General features: G+C 40.2%; 1 protein-coding gene across 1 annotated transcript in view; it reads right to left on the bottom strand.

Annotated features, from left to right (window-relative positions):
- The window catches only part of LOC118836379 (transcription initiation factor TFIID subunit 1-like), a 37191-nt gene extending 25858 nt beyond the window's left edge, over positions 1-11333 (bottom strand). Inside the window, exons 1-7 of the mRNA XM_036743691.1 lie at positions 11145-11333; positions 9951-10007; positions 9221-9596; positions 8581-8748; positions 7983-8107; positions 7120-7227; positions 6223-6378 (exon numbers count right to left, since the gene is read on the bottom strand). Of these exons, the coding sequence (XP_036599586.1) occupies positions 6223-6378; positions 7120-7227; positions 7983-8107; positions 8581-8748; positions 9221-9596; positions 9951-10007; positions 11145-11333 (1179 nt within the window). The remainder of the gene's footprint in view (positions 1-6222; positions 6379-7119; positions 7228-7982; positions 8108-8580; positions 8749-9220; positions 9597-9950; positions 10008-11144) is intronic.
- Between the last annotated feature and the right edge of the window lie 7870 nt (positions 11334-19203).

Genomic DNA, 19203 nt, shown 5'->3' with positions numbered 1-19203 from the left:
GTACTCAAAGCATGAAACCATAAAAGTTTATCACTAAAACACTGAGTTGAGGAGCCAAGATAGCATTGTGAAAGGAGAAAATGTCTCACTGAAAGTAAAAGCAACCAAATGGAAAAGGAGATAAAGAAGCTAAATGAAGAAAATAATACATTAAAAATTAGACTTGGGCAAGTAGAAGCTAATTACTCTATGAGACATCAAGAAACAAACAAAATCTAAAGAATGAAAAAATAGAAGAAAACATGAAATATCTGATTGGAAAAACAACTGACCTGGAAAATAGATCCAGGAGAGACAATCTAAGAATTATTGGTCTACCTGAAAACCATCATGAAAAAAAGAGCCTGGACAGTACCTTCCAAGAAATGATCAAGGAAAATTTCTCTGAGGTCCTAGAACCAGAGGGTAAAATAGTCATTGAAAGAATCCATCCATCACCCCCTGAAAGAAATCTCAAATTGAAAACTCCAAGGAATATTGTAGCCAAATTCCAGAATTATCAGGTTAAGGAGAAAATACTGCAAGCAGCCAGAAAGAAGCAATTCAAATGTCACAGAACTACATTCAGAATCACATAGGATCTTGCAATTTCTACAATAAAAGAAAAGAGGAATTGGAGTATGATATTCTGAAAAGCAAAAAAACTTGGACTACAACCAAGAATCAACTACCCAGCAAAACTGAACATGATTTTTCAGGCAAGGAGATAGACATTCAATGAAATAAGGAAATTCCAGACCTTCCTGATGAAAAGGCCAGAGCTCAGTGGAAAATTTGATCTTCAAATATAAAACGCAAGAGAGACATAAAAAGGTAAACAGAGGGAAAAAACCTATGTTATTCAAAAAGCAAAAATTGTTTACAACCTTATATAGGATTACATTGATTTATATATTATATATATATATATACATATATATGTCAATCTTGAGAATGGTACAGTTATTATGACAATTGAAAGGGATATTCATAGACTGAGGGTGTCAGTATAAAGTAACTGATGTGATGATAAAAACATAATTAAGGGGTGCAAAGGGATTGTTCTGGGAGAAGAGGTAAGGAGGAGGTAGAAAAGGGTTAAATTATGCCACATGAAGAGGCACAAAAACATAGAGGGGAAAAAAGGCAGGGAGAAATGCAACATTTGCACCTTACACTCATCAGATTCGGTTCAAGGAGGGAACAACATACTCTGAGAAGTATAGAAATCAAATTTGTCCTAAAGGCAGTAGGAGGGGAAAGGCAAAAGAAAAGGGGGGATTGGATAGAAGGGAGGGAAGGAGTAGAAAGGGGAAAAGGGTAAGATAAGGGAGGGGTGTCATTAGGGAGGAACAATTGAGGAAGATGATGGTCAAAAGCAAAACTCTTTTGAAGAGTGAAAGGGAAAAAGGAGAAATAAAGGCATAAATGGGGGAGAAATAGGATGGAGAAAAAGACACAGACAGTAATCATAACTGTGAATGTGAATGGAATGAGCTCTCCCATAAAATGGAGGTGGATAGCAGAATGGATTAAAAACCATAATCCTATAATATGTTGTTTACAAGAAACACATTTCAAACAAGGGGATACACACATGGTAAAGGTAAAAGACTGGAATAGAATATATTGTGCTTCAGCTAAAGTGAAAAAAGCAGGGGTAGCAATCCTAATCCAATCTCAGACAAAGCCAAAGAAAAGATAGATCTAATTAAAAGAGATAAGGAAGGACACTATATCCTGCTAAAAGGCACCACTGACAATGAAGCAATATCATTACTTAACATATATACACCAAGTGGTATAGCATACAAATTCTTAGAGAAGAAGTTAAGGGAGTTACAGGAAGAAACAGACAGCAAAACTATAGTAGTGGGGGACCTCAACATTCCCCTCTCTGAAGTTGATAAATCTAACCTCAAAATAAACAAGAAAGAAGTTAAGGAGGTGAATAGAATTTTAGAAAAGGTAGATATGATAGACCTTTGGAGGAAACTGAATGGGGATAAAAAAGGAATAAATCTTTTTCTCAGCAGTACATGGCACATACTCAAAAATTGACCATGTACTAGGGCATAAAAACCTCACGATCCAGTGCAGAAAGGCAGAAGTAGTCAAAGAATCCTTTTCAGATCACAATGCAATTAAACTCATTTGTAATAAAGGATGATGGAAAGATAAACTAAAAATTAATGGGAAAATAAATAATCTGACCCTAAAGAATAAGTCAAAGAACAAATCATAGAAACAATTAATAACTTCATTCAAGAGAATAACGGTAATGAGACAACATACGAAAACTTATGGGATGCAGCAAAAGCAGTTCTTAGGGGAAGTTTTATATCTCTAAAAGCTTACATGAATAAAATAGAGAAAAAGGAGATCAATGAATTGGGCATGCGTCTGAAAAAACTAGAAAAAGAACAAATTGAAAATCCTCAATTAAATACCAAATTAGAAATACTGAAAAGCAAAAGACAGTTTAATAAAATTGAAACCAAGAAAACTATTGAACTAATAATTGAAACTAAGAGTGGGTTTTATGAAAAAACCAATAAAATTGATAAACCTTTGGTTAATGTGATTTAAAAATAAGAAAACCAAATTACCAGTATCAAAAATGAAAAGTGAATTCATCTCCAATGAAAGGGAAATTTGAACAATAATTAGGAATTATTTTGCCCAATGGTATGCCCATAAATGTGACTACCTGAAGGAAATGGATGAATAGTTAGAAAAATATAAATTGCTCAGGTTAAGAGAAGAGGAAATAAAATACCTAAATAACCCCAAAATACTGCAAGCAGCCAGAAAGAAACAATTCAAATGTCACAGAACTACATTCAGAATCACATAGGATCTTGCAATTTCTACAATAAAAGAAAAGAGGAATTGGAGTATGATATTCTGAAAAGCAAAAGAGCTTGGACTACAACCAAGAATCAACTACCCAGCAAAACTGAACATGATTTTTCAGGCAAGGAGATGGACATTCAATGAAATTCAAAGAAGAAAAAGAAATTGAGCAAGCCATCAATGAACTCCCTAGGAAAAAATCTCCAGGGTCAGATGCTTTTACATGTGAATTCTATCTAACATTTAAAGAACAATTAATTCCCACCTTATAGACTATTTGGGAAAATAGGCAAAGAAAGAGTCCTACCAAATTCTTTTTATGACAAAGATATAGCATTAATACCTAAACCAGGAAGAGTCAAATCAGAGAAAGAAAATTATAGACCAATTTCCCTAATGAATATTTATTGAAAAATTTTAAATAAAACAATAGCAAAAAGATTGCAGCAACTTATCCGAAGAATAATACACTATGACCAGGTATGATTTATTCCAGGAAGGCAAAGCTGGTTCAATATTAGGAAAACAATCAGCATAATTGATCATACCAACAATAAAACCAGCAGAAACCATAAGATTATCTCAATAGATGCAGAAAAAGCTTTTGACAAAATACAACATCCATTCCTATTAGAAGCACTAGAAAGCATAGGAATAAATGAAGTCTTCCTTAAAATTATAAGTAGCATCTACCTGAAACCATCAACAAGCATTATGTGTAATGGGGATAAGCTAGATCCATTCCCAATAAGATCAGGGGTGAAACAAGGATATCCATTATCACTCCTATTATTCAATTTGGTACTAGAAATGTTAGCTGTAGCAATAAGAGAACAAAAAAGAATCAAAGAAATTAGAATAGGCAAAGAAGAAACTAAGTTATCACTCTTTGCAGATGATATGATGATTTACTTAGAGAATCCTAGAGAATCAAGTGAAAAACTACTGGAAATAATAAACAACTTTAGCAAAGTTATAGGATATAAGAGAAACCCACATAAATCCTTGGCATTCCTATACATTACTAACAAAGCCCAACAGCAAGAGAAATTCTATTTAAAGTTACTGTAGACACTATAAAATATTTGGGAGTCTACCTATGAAGACAAACCCAGAGTCTATATGAACACAATTACAAAACACTTTTCACACAAATAAAGTCAGATCTAAATAAATAGAAAAATATCAGTTGCTCATGGTTAGGCCAAGCTAATATAATGAAAACAACAATTTTACATAAATTAATTTATTTATTCAGTGCCATAACAATCGAGCTCCCAAAAAATTATTCTACAGAGCTAGATAAAATAATAACAAAATTCATCTGGAAGAACAAAAGGTCCAGAACGTCAAGGGAATTAATGAAAAGAAGAATTAATGAAAACTAAGGAAGGTGGCCTAGCCATACCAGATATTAACCTGTACTATAAAGCAACAGTCATCAAAACTACTTGGTGCTGGCTAAGAAACAGAGTGGTGGATCAGCAGAATAGATTGGGTACACAAGACACAGTAGCCAATGACTATAGCAATCTACTCTTTAATAAACCCAAAGAATCCAGCTTCTGGGCTAAGAATTCACTATTTTTTAAAAAAAATTGGAAAATGGCATGGAAGAAACTGGACATAGACCAATATCTTACACCTTATACCAAAATAAAATGAAAATGGGTTCATAATTTAGGAATAAAAGTGGATACTATAAGCAATTTGGGAGAGCAAGGAATATTTTACCTGTCAGATTTATGGGAAAGGGAAGAATTCATGACCAAACAAAAGATAGAGAGCATTACAAAATGCAAAATGGATAATTTTGATTATGTTAAATTGAAAAGTTTTTGTATAAACAAAGCCAATGCAACAAAGATTAAGAGGAAAGCAGAAAACTGAGAGAAAATCTTTACAACCAGTGTTTCATATGTAGGCCTTGTATCTAAAATATACAAGGAACTGAGCCAAATTTATAGGAATACAAGTCATTCCCCATTTGAGAAATGGTCAAAGGATATGAACAGGCAGTTTTCAGAGGAAGAAATTAAAGATATCTATAGGCATATGAAAAAATGCTCTAAATCACTATTGATTATAGAAATGCAAATCAAAACAACTCTGAGGTACCACATATCTCCTGTCATATTGGCTAACATGACAAAACAGGAAAATGATAAATGCTGGAGAGGATGTAGGAAAATTGGAACACTGTTACATTGTTGGTGGTGTTGTGAACAGATCCAGCCATTCTGGAGAGCAATTTGGAACTATGCCCAAAGGGCTCTAAAAATGTGCATAGCCAAAAAAAAGGAGAGAGAAAAAAGGAAAAAAAAAAAGAGAGCAAATAGTTTGCCTCAATCTGCATATAGATTCTATAGTTCTTTATCTGGATGTAGATAGCTCTTTCCATCATGAGACCTTTGGGGCTGTCTTTGAGCCATGTATTGCTGAGAAGAGCGAAGTCTATCAAGGTTAGTCATCACAGAATCAATATGTCCGTGGTTGTGTACAATGTTCTCCTGCTTCTGCCCCTCTCACTCAGCATCATATCATGTAGGTCTTTCCAGTTTATTATGAAGTCGGTATCTTCCCCATTTCTTATAGCACAATAGTATTCCATTACAATCATATACCACAACTTGTTTAGTCATTCCCCGATTAATGGGCATCCCCTTGATTTCCAATTCTGTGCTACCACAAAAAGAGCTGCTATAAATATTTTTGTACATATAGGTCCCTTTCCCCTTTGTGTGATCTCTTTGGGATACAGTCCTAGAAGTTTTATTGCTGGGTTAAAGGCTATGCACATTTTTAGAGCCCTTTGGGCATAGTTCCAAATTGCTCTCTAGAATGGCTGGATCTGTTCAAAACTCCACTAACAATGTAACAGTGTTCCAATTTTCCCACATCCTCTCCAGCATTTATCATTTTCCTGTTTTGTCTTGTTAGCCAGTCTGACAGGAGAGGTGTCGTATCTAAGAGTTGTTTTGATTTGCATTTTTCTAATCAATAGTGATTTAGAGCATTTTTTCATATGCCTATAGATATCTTTAATTTCTTCCTCTGAAAACTGCCTGTTCATATCCTTTGACCATTTCTCAATTGCGGAATGACTTGTATTCCTATAAATTTGGCTCAGTTCCCTGCATATTTTAGATATGAGGCCTTTATCAGAAACACTGGTTGTAAAGATTTTCTCCCAGTTTTCTGCTTTCCTCCTAATCTTTGTTGCATTGGCTTTGTTTATACAAAATTTTTTCAATTTAACATAGTCAAAATTATCCATTTTGCATTTTGTAATGCTCTCTATCTCTTGATGGTCTACCTAGCATTTCTGATCCCAAAATGAGATCTTAAAAAAATATGAGGACAGATAAGAAGACTGACAGGTGTTACCTGGGCTTTCTTTTCTATGTGATAAATCAAGCTTCGGACAGGGTGGGGCCCTCTGCCCAGGCTCCTGAGTGGGAGTCTGTGAAACAGGCGGAGTTCCTCAACTTCCATGTGGGTAGGAAAGAGTCTGGGGTGTAGCTCTAGTGCTGGTATTGAATGCTGGAAAAAGGAGAAAGGATATCAGGGCTGTTCAGACTGATGGAGAGTTAAGAGAACCTTCCCCATGACCACTGGAGGTCTCTTCTTCCTCAGACTGTCCAGCCTTGGGCTTCGAATTCAAGGGTCCTGGCCATGACTGCTCTATTCATCTCTCTCTCTCTCTCTCTCTCTCTCTCTCTCTCTCTCTCTCTCTCTCTCTCTCTCTCTCTCTCTCTCTCTCTCTCTCTCCCCCTACCTCTTTCCCTCCCTCTCTCCCTCCTTCCCTCCCTATTTCCCTCCCTCTGATTCTGGCTCTCTTATTTTTTTTCTCTTTGTCTCTCTGTGTCTTCTAGTCAGCCTAGCTGAGCCTTCTTTCTGTTTTACCTCTACCTCTATAGTCCCATCTTTATTGGTCTCTTTTCTTTTGTTTCTCTTCCCATCTCTGTCTCTGGCTTTTTGTGTTTCCCTCTCCTTTCACCTTTCTGCGTCAACCTTTGCCTTTCTCTCTATCATAGTCTCCCTCCATGGCTCTATCTTTCTCCCTCTTTGTGTGAGTGTATGGAGGCAGGTGTGGGGGAGAAAGTTCTTTTCTTATATCTCTTTTTTTGTCTTCAGGGGATCTAGGATTGACCCTTAGATTCCCAGGTCTGGCTGCCTCCCACCTGGAGACAAGACACAGATCACATTCTGAAGGTCTTCCCTGGAATAGTTCTTGGACCAATATTGGGAGAGGGGAATAAGAAAAATGTCTGAGAATCTCACCTGTATTATAGGAGCTCTGAAGGAAACCTGGAGGCCTTGCTGCTGGGGGAAATAAAATTCATCATTGGACAGGTTCCAGGGGTCCTTGGCTTTCAGCTGGACTGGAGTCTGGGGATAGACAATGGGATAACAATAGAATAAGCAAAAAGGACCAGGGGATTTATCTTAACCCTTGGGCATTGCAATGGCCAATCTTGGCCCAGGAGGGGAGAGACAGAAATGTATTTCCTTCCTTCCTTGGAGAGGCAGGATCCTGTGGGCCCCTAAGGATGCATACACTGTCTACTACAGTACCTTTGTCACAGAATTTCAGAGTTGCAGGAGACCTCAGACACCAACAAGTCACAAACATTCTTGAGCAAGGATCCCCTTTACAAAATGCCCAACAAGGAGTCACCTGGCTTCTGCGAAAAGGTCCCCTAGTGTTGATCAACCCATTTCACTTTGGGGTACCAAATTGTTAGGACACTTATCCTGATATTAACCCTACATTTGTCTACACCTTTTATCTATGGCTCTTACCTCTGTCCTTTGTAGCAAAGCAGAATAATAGTTAATGATTGCTTAAGTGTTTCTGTGTGTATGTATGTGTGTGTGATGCGGGGTGGGGAGAAATGAAGAAGAACAAAGCAACAACAATGAGAAGGAGGAAGAGGAGGAGGAGAGAGATAGAAAGTCAGACCAATCTTGGTAAGCTGGAAGTATCCAAGAGGATGACCATGATGGGAGAGGACTTCTGGAAAGCAGGCCCTAAGAGAGTCAGTTGTGGGGAATCTATTGATGTTTAGCTGAGAGATTCCTTCCTTCAGATGTCACTCAGAAGTAACCCCCTACTGAAACCCTTGCAGCCCCACTACACCCACTTGCTCAGCCTCATCTGCTTCCATGATGCCACATTTTAGCATGATTTGTCTCTCCTTTGAAGACTCCTTCTGGGTCAGTGTTTCAGGGGCTGGAGTCTCTACTTCCACAGGCTCCTCGATATCAACTGTGAAAAAAGGAAGAGATCAAGGGAGGATAGATTTATAGTTGGTCAGAATTTGTGCCTATGTCCTCTAGACTTTCCACTGGGCCATTCTGCCTCTTTAGCTAGATGACCCAATCTTGGGAGCTCAGGGAGCTCTCCCTGGTACCCAAATGTATAATCCCTCAATCTTACACTCAGAACTGGAAGGAACCTTGAAAGATATCTAGGCCAACCTATAGCTCATGAACACAACCCAGGCAAATGTTCATCTAAATTCTGGTTGAAAATCAAAGTGATAGGGAGCCCACTATCATGAAAGAGAGCCCCAAGCTACTTCTGCGTAATTCCTTTCTACGCTGGGCTCATTCCCCACCACAGCCATTTCCCCAGGACCCAGAACCACATTAGCCTTTAGGATTCCCACAACTTCTGCTTCCTGCTCTCACTTATTGGTGGAGGCGAGGCAATAGAACTAAACTATAAAACATTCTTACCCAACAGGAGGTTCTCATCATCTGCATCAATGGTTAGGACTGTAGGATACAGTGGTTTGGGCATGGCTTGGGCATCCCAAATAATGTTGTCTTCCCATCGACCACAGATGAGGTCTTCACTCTCAGGGATAAAAATTGACCCACCAGGCTGAGAAGGGTCATGGGCATCTGGAGAGGGAGCAAAGGTCAAGGTCAAGATAACTAGATTAGGCTTGGCTCCAACTCGACCTAGGATCAAATCATCTAGCCCTATCACCAATCTCATACCTATTACTATTCTCATCTCTATTCCCAACACTTTCTCATGCCTGTTTCCTCTCCATTTTTATCCCTTCCCCAGACTGTATCTCCATACCTACCCCATCTCCATCCCCATCTAGATCTACATCCCTGTCTCCATCTCCAACTCTATGTCCATGATCATCTCTAATTTCATCTCCTTCTTCATCTAAACCTTTACCCCATCTGCATCTGTATTCTCATCTCCAGTTCCAGCTCCATCTCTATGTCAGCATTTTCTCCCATCTCTATCCCAATTACCATATTCACATCCATCTCTATTGCCATGTCCCAGACCCATTCCAACTCCCTCCCAACCCCCATTTCTACCATTTTCCCAGTTCTTTCCCAGTTCACTGACCTGTTTTGAACAATTTTGTCTTTCCAGAGGGAATCCACCCTGCCTGAGATACTTTCTGGGCATCAGGGCAGTACCCTTGGATGTCTCTGTTATCCCAGATTATGTCATCTTCCCAGGATTTCTGCACAACCATCAGGAAGTTTTCATCCTTCAGCAAGGAGTGGTCTATTTGGGTTGTCTCCTCCTCCTCTGGTGACTTTTCTTTAAGTTGAAATCCATAATCAAAACCTCTCCCATGGGGAGGGACGCCTAGCATATCATACCAAAGCTTGGCAGGGCCATAACGCCATGGGGCCACCTCCTCTGAGTGAGGGTCCTGGGAGCAGTCAGCTGATTGAGAGCCAGTCTGTGGGGCCACTGGAGCCATCATTTTTGTCTAAGGTGGAACAAAGGGTGTGAATTGGGTTTTGGAATAAGGATGGAATTGTGGAGAGGGAATGGTTTGGAAAAAGGACTAAGGGTGGGAACAAAAATGGAAGTGAAAGTGGGGATAATGATGGAAGGAGGCTTGAGGGTACTTGCAATGATGGACTGTTTTGGGGGCAGATGCGGGATTTGGGCTGGGGAATGTGATTGGAATGGAAATTGCCCTCCCCCTCTATCCCATCATTACCTCATCATCTGTTAGGCATTCCTCTGGGCCTGGTGGTCTTAATATCTGGGCCCCACCCTGGGTAGGTTCTGAGGGACACTGTCTCTTTTGTTGTTTCTTCCTTATCTTCCTTCTGACCTTCTCCCACACAGATGGTGTCTTCTGGGTCTCAAAGAGTTGGAGGAAACGAAGAGTCTGGAACAGAAATGGAAAGTTGGGAAAGGGACCTCCCCATCAGAGTGGCCAGGTGGGACTCAAGTAAAAAGGAATCTGCTCTCCCCATCTCTCACCCACCTTCCTTTCAGGGCTTAGACACTGAGCCTAAGTGGGTTATCTAGACCAGGGCTGTCCAAAATATGGCCTTCGGGCCACATGCGGCCCACAGTGCGATTTTACGCAGCCCACCTGTGGGTTTTAATTTTCATGAGCAAAAAATTAAAATAATTTGCATGGAATGAGTGTTAGATTTTTTAATTCCATCACTAATAAGTAATCTCATTTGTGTTAATTTTTTTGGTGTTTTTAAGCAGTATTATGGACAGAACATATAGCATAGAATTTTCAATCAATCTGTGGAATGCATTCCATCTGTATGATGCAGACTAGTCAGTATCCACCTACATTTATGCTGTTATGTTGTTGCTTTGTTGTTTTGTGTTTGCTTTCACTCTTTGAGCCTTCACCTGCCATATTGATGGTGTGCGTTCCCCCACTTTCTATTAGTGTACTGTATTTTTTATTCTGAGTGCAGCCCTTGAATAATTATTTTATTTTAATGCAGCCCTAAGATAACCTAAGGTTGGACAGCCCTGATCTAGACCATCCCCAGGTGTCTGCCTGGGATCTCTCTTGGTCAGGTGAGCTCAGTCAGAAAGCAAAGAGAAGTCAAGAAGATTGGGCCTCTGGTTCACCTTGGAGAGTAGTCCCTTAGGGGCCTCTGCTACTCAAAGTGATGAGAAGGAAGAGAATGATCCTCCCTAGCCCCTGGAGCTCAGATGCTCCCTTGGCTCCTGTTGCTGCAAAAAATTCACCAAGACTTCAGATGCCTTTAGTGACTGAGTCTGCAAGGTCCTTCAAGAAAGCTGATCCTCTCTGCATGTCTGTGAGTCTCTGTCACTGTGTCTCTGACTCCAATTCAGGGCCTCACTGTCTCTATTTTCCTAACCCAGGGTCCTTGTATTTAGCCGATTCTAGACTTTCTGTCTGTCTCAGTATGTCTGCTTCTGTCTTCCTCTCAGGGGCTGTCTCGATGTCTACATGCTGGCTGCTGTTTGGATGTCAGCCCCTGTCCCTTCTCCTCCCCTGCTGTTCCCTGCATATGGCCCCACCTACCTTTCCATGCCTAAATTGTGGCCAGAGCTCTGTGACTGTAGGCATGCTGGTGCCTCTTGGGCTGACTCCCCAGGGATCCCCATGATCCTGTACATCCTCCTTATGTGCCTCCTCCTCCTCAGAGCTGCTAGAATCCACAGGTGAGTCCTCCAGGGAAGAGGTATCACTGTCTCTTGAGAGGAGGGCCATGTCTTCTTTCTCCATTTAGGATCCTGCAATAAAGAAAGATGTTGACTTGGGGTTCCCCATTCCCTGCCCTGGCCCAGACTCTACCAGGGAGACAGATTAGGGGTGTTTCTTTCCTCCATCTAGTAGAATGGAAGCACCATGAAGGCAGGGATTGTTTCAGCTTCCTCTTATCCTCAGAGATGACTTCTCTGAGATGACAATGACTTCAACCCAGTAAGTTCTTAATAAATGATAGGAGAATGGAACTGTATTCTCACCTCTTCTCAGAGCCTCTGCTCACCCACCCCTGTCTAGTATGAAAGCCTGAATCCTGGAGGTGGGATCTCAGACCACAGAAAATCACCAATCTCTGTGAGAGTGGGGCAAGTCAACACTGACTCAACCCCAAAGAAGGAGCCCCTGAAATAGACCTTCACATTTAGTCAATCAACAAACATTTATCAGGCCTTCTTCCCAAATGTTCTGGAATCTGCCCTGATCACCTGGAATTCAGGAATGTAACTTTCCTTATGAATTTCTGCCCTTCAACTAGGTGGATCTTAAAGTCCTTGTGGCTGTGTTTGATCATGGGATCATAGACTTTAGAGCTAGAAAGGATTTAGAAATGATCTAGTCCCAACATTTTACAGAGTGAGGAAACTTGGAGGAATGGAAAATGACTTGCCAGGGTCACACAGGGGTTGCTGAAGACTTGGGAAGACAAGACTTGAGGAAGCAGGCCCATGGTGGAAGGGATAAGCAGGGAGAGGGATGGGGAGCTTGCTCCCAGCTCCTCTCACCCTGCCCTGTCCACCTGGGCCCAGCATATGTGTCCTGCTGTGGGAATCCCCCTCTGCCTTCCCTAGTCTCCAAGGCTTTGTCCTCCTTGGAAGGTCCCCCAGGCTTGAACATTTTTCCTGCTCAGCCATAGCACCAGTCCCTCTGAAGGGATTCATGCCCAGCTCCCATCGCCTAGAAGCTGAGGTTGGATCTGGGCCCACATTGAGAGGTCTCTAAGGACCTCTCTTGGTAGCAAGGACTCTGCTTGAGAGAACAGAAGAGTTCACATGGGCCCTGCCCCTCTCTCAAGGCTCTTCCATCCCCCAGGCCTCAATTTCCTCAGCCATGACACTTGTAGTAGGGGACACAGAGGTTAAGTGAGTTTGGGGGTCTCGAAATTCTTTCCCACCCCCCTCCATAATCAGCATTTTCTTGTAGGGAACCTTGGAGAACTTACCTGAAACTCTGACCATGTGTAGAGGAAGAAGAGACAAGGAGCCTTCTGTTCTGGAGGACTCTGCAGGACAAAACAATTGGCATCAGCTGAGATTTACTCCAAAACGTCCTTTTATACCTTCTGCTCAGGGAGGTGTGAACAAGGTGGGGGGGGGGCCAGCGAGGAGGGTGTAGCCCTTCATTCTCAGAGGTGAGAACTCATTCAGAATACATGAGAGGTCCTGGGGGCTCATTCACTTCAACCTTTCTATTTTTTCTGAAGGGGGGAAAGCAGAGCAATTGGGGTTAAGTGACTTACCCAAAGTCACACAGCTAGTAAGTGTGTCAAGTGTCTGTGGGCAGATTTGAACTCAGATCCTCCTGACTCCAAGGCTGGTGCTCTACTCACTGTGCCACCTAGCAAACCTTTCTTTCAGTGGAAATCATACAGGGTAAGGGCCAAGCCAAAATCACATAGCAACACACCCAAGGGTCCTCACAGACCATTCTAGAGCATCATCATCATTTTTACAAATGAATTTTCATTCCTATGCTTTTTGTGGCTACGTGATGCAATGTGTAGGGCCCAGAGCTAGGAAGACCTGAGTTCATTTCCAGCTTCAGACATTTATTAGCTGGACAAGTCACTTAAATGCTGTTTGCCTCATTTTCCTCAAGTATAAAATAGAGATAATCACAGCATCTATCTTGCAGGGTTGTCATGAGGATTAAATGAAATAATATTCATAAAGCATTTAGCATGTAATAAGTGCCATATGCATACTTATTCTCTTTCCCGTCTCTTTCCCTTCCCCACCAATATTTGCCTCACCACTCCCCAACTAGAGCGCCATCATAAAAACAAAACTAAAAGAGAGGAAAATGATTGTTAATATTATTTTATAAATCAGCTAATATGGGCAGGGGGACATTTGGCTTGTTAACTCTAACCGTATTTTTTTTCTTCGTGTCTTTATGTTATTACTTGTTACTGTGTTAATTGCATAGTCAGTTATTCTGATATTGATTGATTTTATATATTATAGACTCTGATAGAGAAGAATTACTTATGGGAACTAATTAAATAGGCAACATTTAATATTCTAGTATTTAGTTAAACGCAAATTGATGTTTGTACTTTAAAAAAATGGATAGGTCTCATAAATAACTGGTTAATTAATGAGAAAGAAGTCACAATTTTCTTTAAAAGTAGAGAAATATCCAAACATATCCAGGCATTGCCTTAGAACTTGAGATACTGAGAATTAGAACTGAGATACTGAGTCAAGTATGAGGCTGGTTTATGGTCACCCATGCAGCCTACATGTGAGTGTGTTGGGAATTAAATCTCCTCGTATACTTATCAATGACTTTTTCAGTTTGTTTCATTCCCAATTTGTTTTACTTTCCTGTTCTTTCAGGCCTTTTTTCTTTTTTACTTACTTTTCCTTACTAAATACCTATTCCCTTTCCCTCCTCTCTTTGAGACATCTTCTTCAGATCCTTAATCCTTAAAGCCTGGCCATGGAATTGAACTTTTTTTGATATTGAATGTCCAACTTCACAAGGTTCTCATTCAATTCATGTATAAGTCCTCCCAAATTTCCATTCTCACCAATTCTTTCTCTGACTTTCTTTGCAAATCCAGACCCCTCAAAATTATCTTCACAATTTCTTGTTTTCATACACCTCAAGTCTTTATCTCCTGTCTGACTCCTACAACTTTCTCACAAAGAAACCTGGAGTAGAATGAGGACCTGGAGATTAATTTCCTTCAAATTTTCCACATCATCTCTAAATTTTACCTTAACAAAATCAATCTGTGTTTTTCTTCACAGGCTCAGACTCCCCCAAATCACCACTTTGGTTGTCTTTGTCTCTTAAAGGTCAGGCCTGGTTGCACTTCCAGAAATTTATCTCATGGAAGCCTAGGGGAGAACTTCTTTCCTCTGTATGTTCTTTTGGCATCTCGAAGTCCATTTGTCCAAATTGGCATTCATGATCATCATCCAAATTCTAAAATTAGCACTCATATCATCTCATCACCACATTAAAAAAATTCTCTACGTGTTAAAAGCCCTTCCATGTTTCTAGTCACCCACATTCACATCTTGGCATCAATCTTAAGTCTTCCATCTCTCTCACTGCCCATAGCCAACCAACTGCCTGGTATTCTCAACTCTGCTTGCACAATATGTCCAATATCCAACCCCTCAAGTCTATTCCCACAGTCATTATCTCAGTTCAGATTCCCACTGGTTCTCCACTGGACTATTCTAAGAGTCTCCTAATTTGTTTCCTGGATTTTAGTGTCACCCCCTCAATGACCTATTGTCTACATAACCTCCAAGACAATCAAATCACAGGATCACAAAACTTTAAAATCAGAGAGGACGACATAGCTTCTTGGAGCCTTTTGATCCAATGCATACTTGAAGAGACTTTCAACTGTTCATACCCTTTCACACAGTAGTCTCACCACTGATTTTACACCCTATAGAGGTCAATGACAAATATAAAGGTATTATGTATACTAAAATTTTCATACCAATACTTTTTGTGTTGGCTAAAATATGGAATACATTATGTGCCCTTCAACTGGGGACTGGCAGATCCAATCAAAATATGTCAAAATCTTGCAGAGCTTAGACCAGGAGGACAGTGATTAGACTTTGCCCCGAGTCTGACCACTTTGGAAGCCCTCAAGAAAAAAAAAAAAAGAAAAGAAATGACATCTATTGATGAAAGAATTGTAAAGGGAATTAACAGCTTGGCGCAAGTCATACAAAACCTTGTTGTTAAGTTTTCAGTTGTGTCCAACTCATCTTGGCAAAGATCCTGGAGTGGTATGCTGTTCCTTCTCCAGCTCATTTTATAGATGAGGAAACTGAAGCAAACAGGAGTAAGTGACTTGCCCAGGGTCACACAGCTAGTAAGTGTTTTTGAACTCAAGAAGAGAAGTCTTCCTGACCTCAGACCTATGCACTATGGCACCACCTACTTGTTCCTACGAAACCTTTTCCATCCAACAAATTCCCTGAAAATTAGAATGGACCATTCCTTCCCATAATCAAGGTAAACAAACAGCATTCTACAATCTGAGGAGGAAGGTGGTAAGGGACGGGGCAGCACTTGAACCATATTCTTATCTGAACTAATCAAAGGAAGGAAGAATAGACACACAGAGTTTCACATATAAATATATTTCATGAAAAGGATAAACAAGAGTGAAAGAAGAGAGGGAAATATGAGGGAGGATACATTAAGGGAAGTATTAGTCCTCAGAAAACATTTTTAACTCAGTTATGTACAAAAATATTTATAGCAGCTTTCTTTGTGATAGCAAGATTAAAACCCTCAAAATTAAGGGCACACCATCAGTTGAAGAATGCCTGAACAAGTCATGAATGTGAACATGATGGAGTACTAATGTAGAAATAGGAAGAAATAGATGATTTCAAAAAGACATGGAAAGTCATAAGAACTGATACACAATGACATGGACTATGAGTTCCTGGAGGGCAGGGAGTGTCTTTTTCTTCTTCTTGTATAGCCAGCACTTAACACGGGTGCTTAACAGTTGGTGCTTAATAAATACTTAAGAACAACTTATACTGTAGTATCTCATTCTCCCTCCAAACTTGAAGCATCTACAGCCTCCAAGTCACCCTATGTCACAGCCTAATGATCTTCCTCAAAAACCTCTCTCTCTAAGAAGCAGCATGGTGGTGCACAGGTCCTGGAGTCAGGAGGACCTGAGTTCAAATCCTGCATCAGACAGTTACTAGCTGTGTGAGCCTGGACAAGTCACTTAGCCATGAGTGCCTCAAATCTCTCTCTCCCTCTCTCTCTCTCTCTCTCTCTCTCTCTCTCTCTCTGTCTCTCTGCTTGTCTCTCTGTCTCTCTCTCTATACATATATATATATACATATTGTATATATATCTGTGTGTGTTTAATCTCTTATCTACTGCCAAGACTTCTCAATTTTGCCTTCATAACATCTCTGCTCTAAACTCCCTTCTCTCCTCTGACATTACTAACATGCTGGAGCAGACCCTCATCTCAGACTGTGGTGACAAGCAAAATGGAACTTTTTGTGTTGATCTTTTTTTCTTTTGGAGTTCTAATTCTTCTCAGCACTAAGTTAATCAAATGCCTTTGATTGAGTCTTTGATTGAATCAAGAGTCTTTGATGACCTGCTTAGGTCACAAGAAAGCCTAAGCCACATGAGTCTGAGTCACATGGCTGTGACACCCTCTGACCCTGAAGAAATGTATATACATATATATATATATATATATATATGTATATATATATATATATATATATATATATACACACTCAGAGGTTAGCATTTTTGCTTTGGGACTCGCTCATTGGAAGAGCATTTCTGTGATTTCCCCAGAGGAGTCTAGGTAGCAGTTAAGGGCCTCCCGGCTTTGGAACACCAGGTGTTGGTGCTTCTCTCTCTGGTAACTATATATGTATTGCTATGGACAGACAGTTAGAAGCCCTGTCTGCTGATTTGTGTTATTTGCTCTGTTTATATAATTTCTGCTTGTGATTTCTGTTTGTGTTTTCTCTGAAGCTCAGGATGCTGACTTTTTCCCCCTGAACTAAGTGAATGATACATGTATTCTTAATTAAAGTGAGATTGTAAACCCTTTAAAGTTGCTTTCCTTAGAAAAGTAGATCAAAGAACCTCTGCTAGCAGCCTTTCTGTGTGCTGGTGTTGTTGGTCTTACACCTCCACAGCAGCTGCTAGAAACACTGTTGTTACAGACACTTACACCTGGACAATTGCAGTAGCCTACTGGTGAGTCTGCCTGCCCCAAGTCTCTCCCCACTCCATTATGTTCTGCTCTCAGAAAATGATTTTCCTAAAGTGCAAGTCTTACCAAATCAACCCCTGATTCCTACTCATTAAATTCCAGCAGCTCTTTGTCACCTCTAAGATTAAATAGAAAATCTGTGGCATCCAAAGTCCTTCACAATCTGGCCTCTCTTACCTTTCCAATCTTCTTACACCTCATTCTCCTCCTACTCCCACCATTTCTTTTATGATCAAGCGACACTTAACCCTGATGTTCCTCACACAAGACATATCTCCCAATTCTGTGCATTTTCACTGGCTGTTCCTCTCACCTAAAACATTCCCAATCATCCTCACCTTCCAGATTCTGGCTTCCTTTCTTCAGCTAAAACCCTAATTATCCAAGAAGTCATTTCTGATCCCCCTCAGTTCTAGTGCCCAGATTCTGCTGATTATCTCCTATTAACTGTATGTGTATATATATATCTATATCTACATATATCTATATCTCCATATCTCTCTCTACATATATATGTATGTATATAGTTTGTATATAGTTGTTTGCCTGTTGTCTCTCCCACTAGACAATGAGTTTCTTGAGAATAACAATTGTCTTTTGCCTTTCTCCATATTTCCACTGTTTATCATTATTTCTCAACACAGTAGGTGCTTCATAAATTCTTACTAACCAACTGACTGGGAGTAGAGAGTCTAATCCCTCTTATGCATTGCTATTACAGAATAGATATGAATCCCCATATTATTTCTTCAAATGCTGTAACTTTCATTTGGAGAGTATACTTCTTATTCCTTACTCATCCCAATAAATCTTATTATGTATTTTAACTATTTTTTGTACATAGTGCAACTGGTTGGTTGTTAAAGACAGATAGTTCACTAATTTCCAACTTTAAGCCAAATGTCTGATGTTATTCCAGGAGCACTAACTGTGAATTGACTAGACTTCTCTTAAGGTTTTCAGCTCCCATGCATCATGGAGAACAACCCAACCCTGTATACATCCTTCCCAGAGTCCATAAGCCCAGATCCCCTTGAGAGGTCAGAGGCATAGAAGGTGCTCTGTGAGTGGCTGCCTTCCTGACCTAAGTACCTCCAAGAATAGTTGAATGGTCATGGACCAGAAGGGATTCTTGATCTTTGTCCTGACAGGCCAATAGAGATGAGGGCAATCATTATCGATGACCCACAATTGGTCCTTCAGGAATGTCAGAAAGTGCCTCCTACCCAGTGGAGGATCTCAGCATATTAGACCATCTCATAAATGAGCAGAGAGTTCTCATGTTAATTGCCCAATGGTAGAAATGATGTGGACATCTCCCAAATCCAGCTGAAGCTGATTCCATTAGCCTCCTGCCATAAAAACAGTGAGATATTTGTAAATGCTTAGCATAGTGTCTGTCATACAGTATGCACTTAATAAATGCTTGTTCTTTTTCTCCCTTTCATTGCCAGTTGTCTTGACTTTTGTCTTGCCACTGTACTTCGATGACTTTGGAGAAGGGAGGCTGACAACTTTGCACAGCTTTGCTTTGTTTAAATCCAATTCATTGGGAAATCAAGACATCACCCTCATGATGCCATTGGCCTCTTCGATGATGAAGGACTACCACCAACGACAACAATCTACGAACTAGTATTCTGTTTCTAGGCCTATCTGTATACTCTAGACTGAATCTTCAGTGCTGGTTTTATAGGTAAGTGCAGCTGATTATTCCAACATTCAACCAACAGTAAATTTCACCTTCCCAGGGGAACCTTTCAGCTACTTCCTGAAAGGCACTCATCAAGAATTAATGTACAACACTTTTCTCTGAGAAATGGGAGACACACTACCGTAAGA

This window comes from Trichosurus vulpecula, chromosome 2 (assembly GCF_011100635.1).
Source record: "Trichosurus vulpecula isolate mTriVul1 chromosome 2, mTriVul1.pri, whole genome shotgun sequence".
Lineage (NCBI taxonomy): Eukaryota > Metazoa > Chordata > Mammalia > Diprotodontia > Phalangeridae > Trichosurus > Trichosurus vulpecula.
Note: the sequence above shows the minus strand (reverse complement) of the source record. Positions and strands in the feature narration are given on the sequence as shown.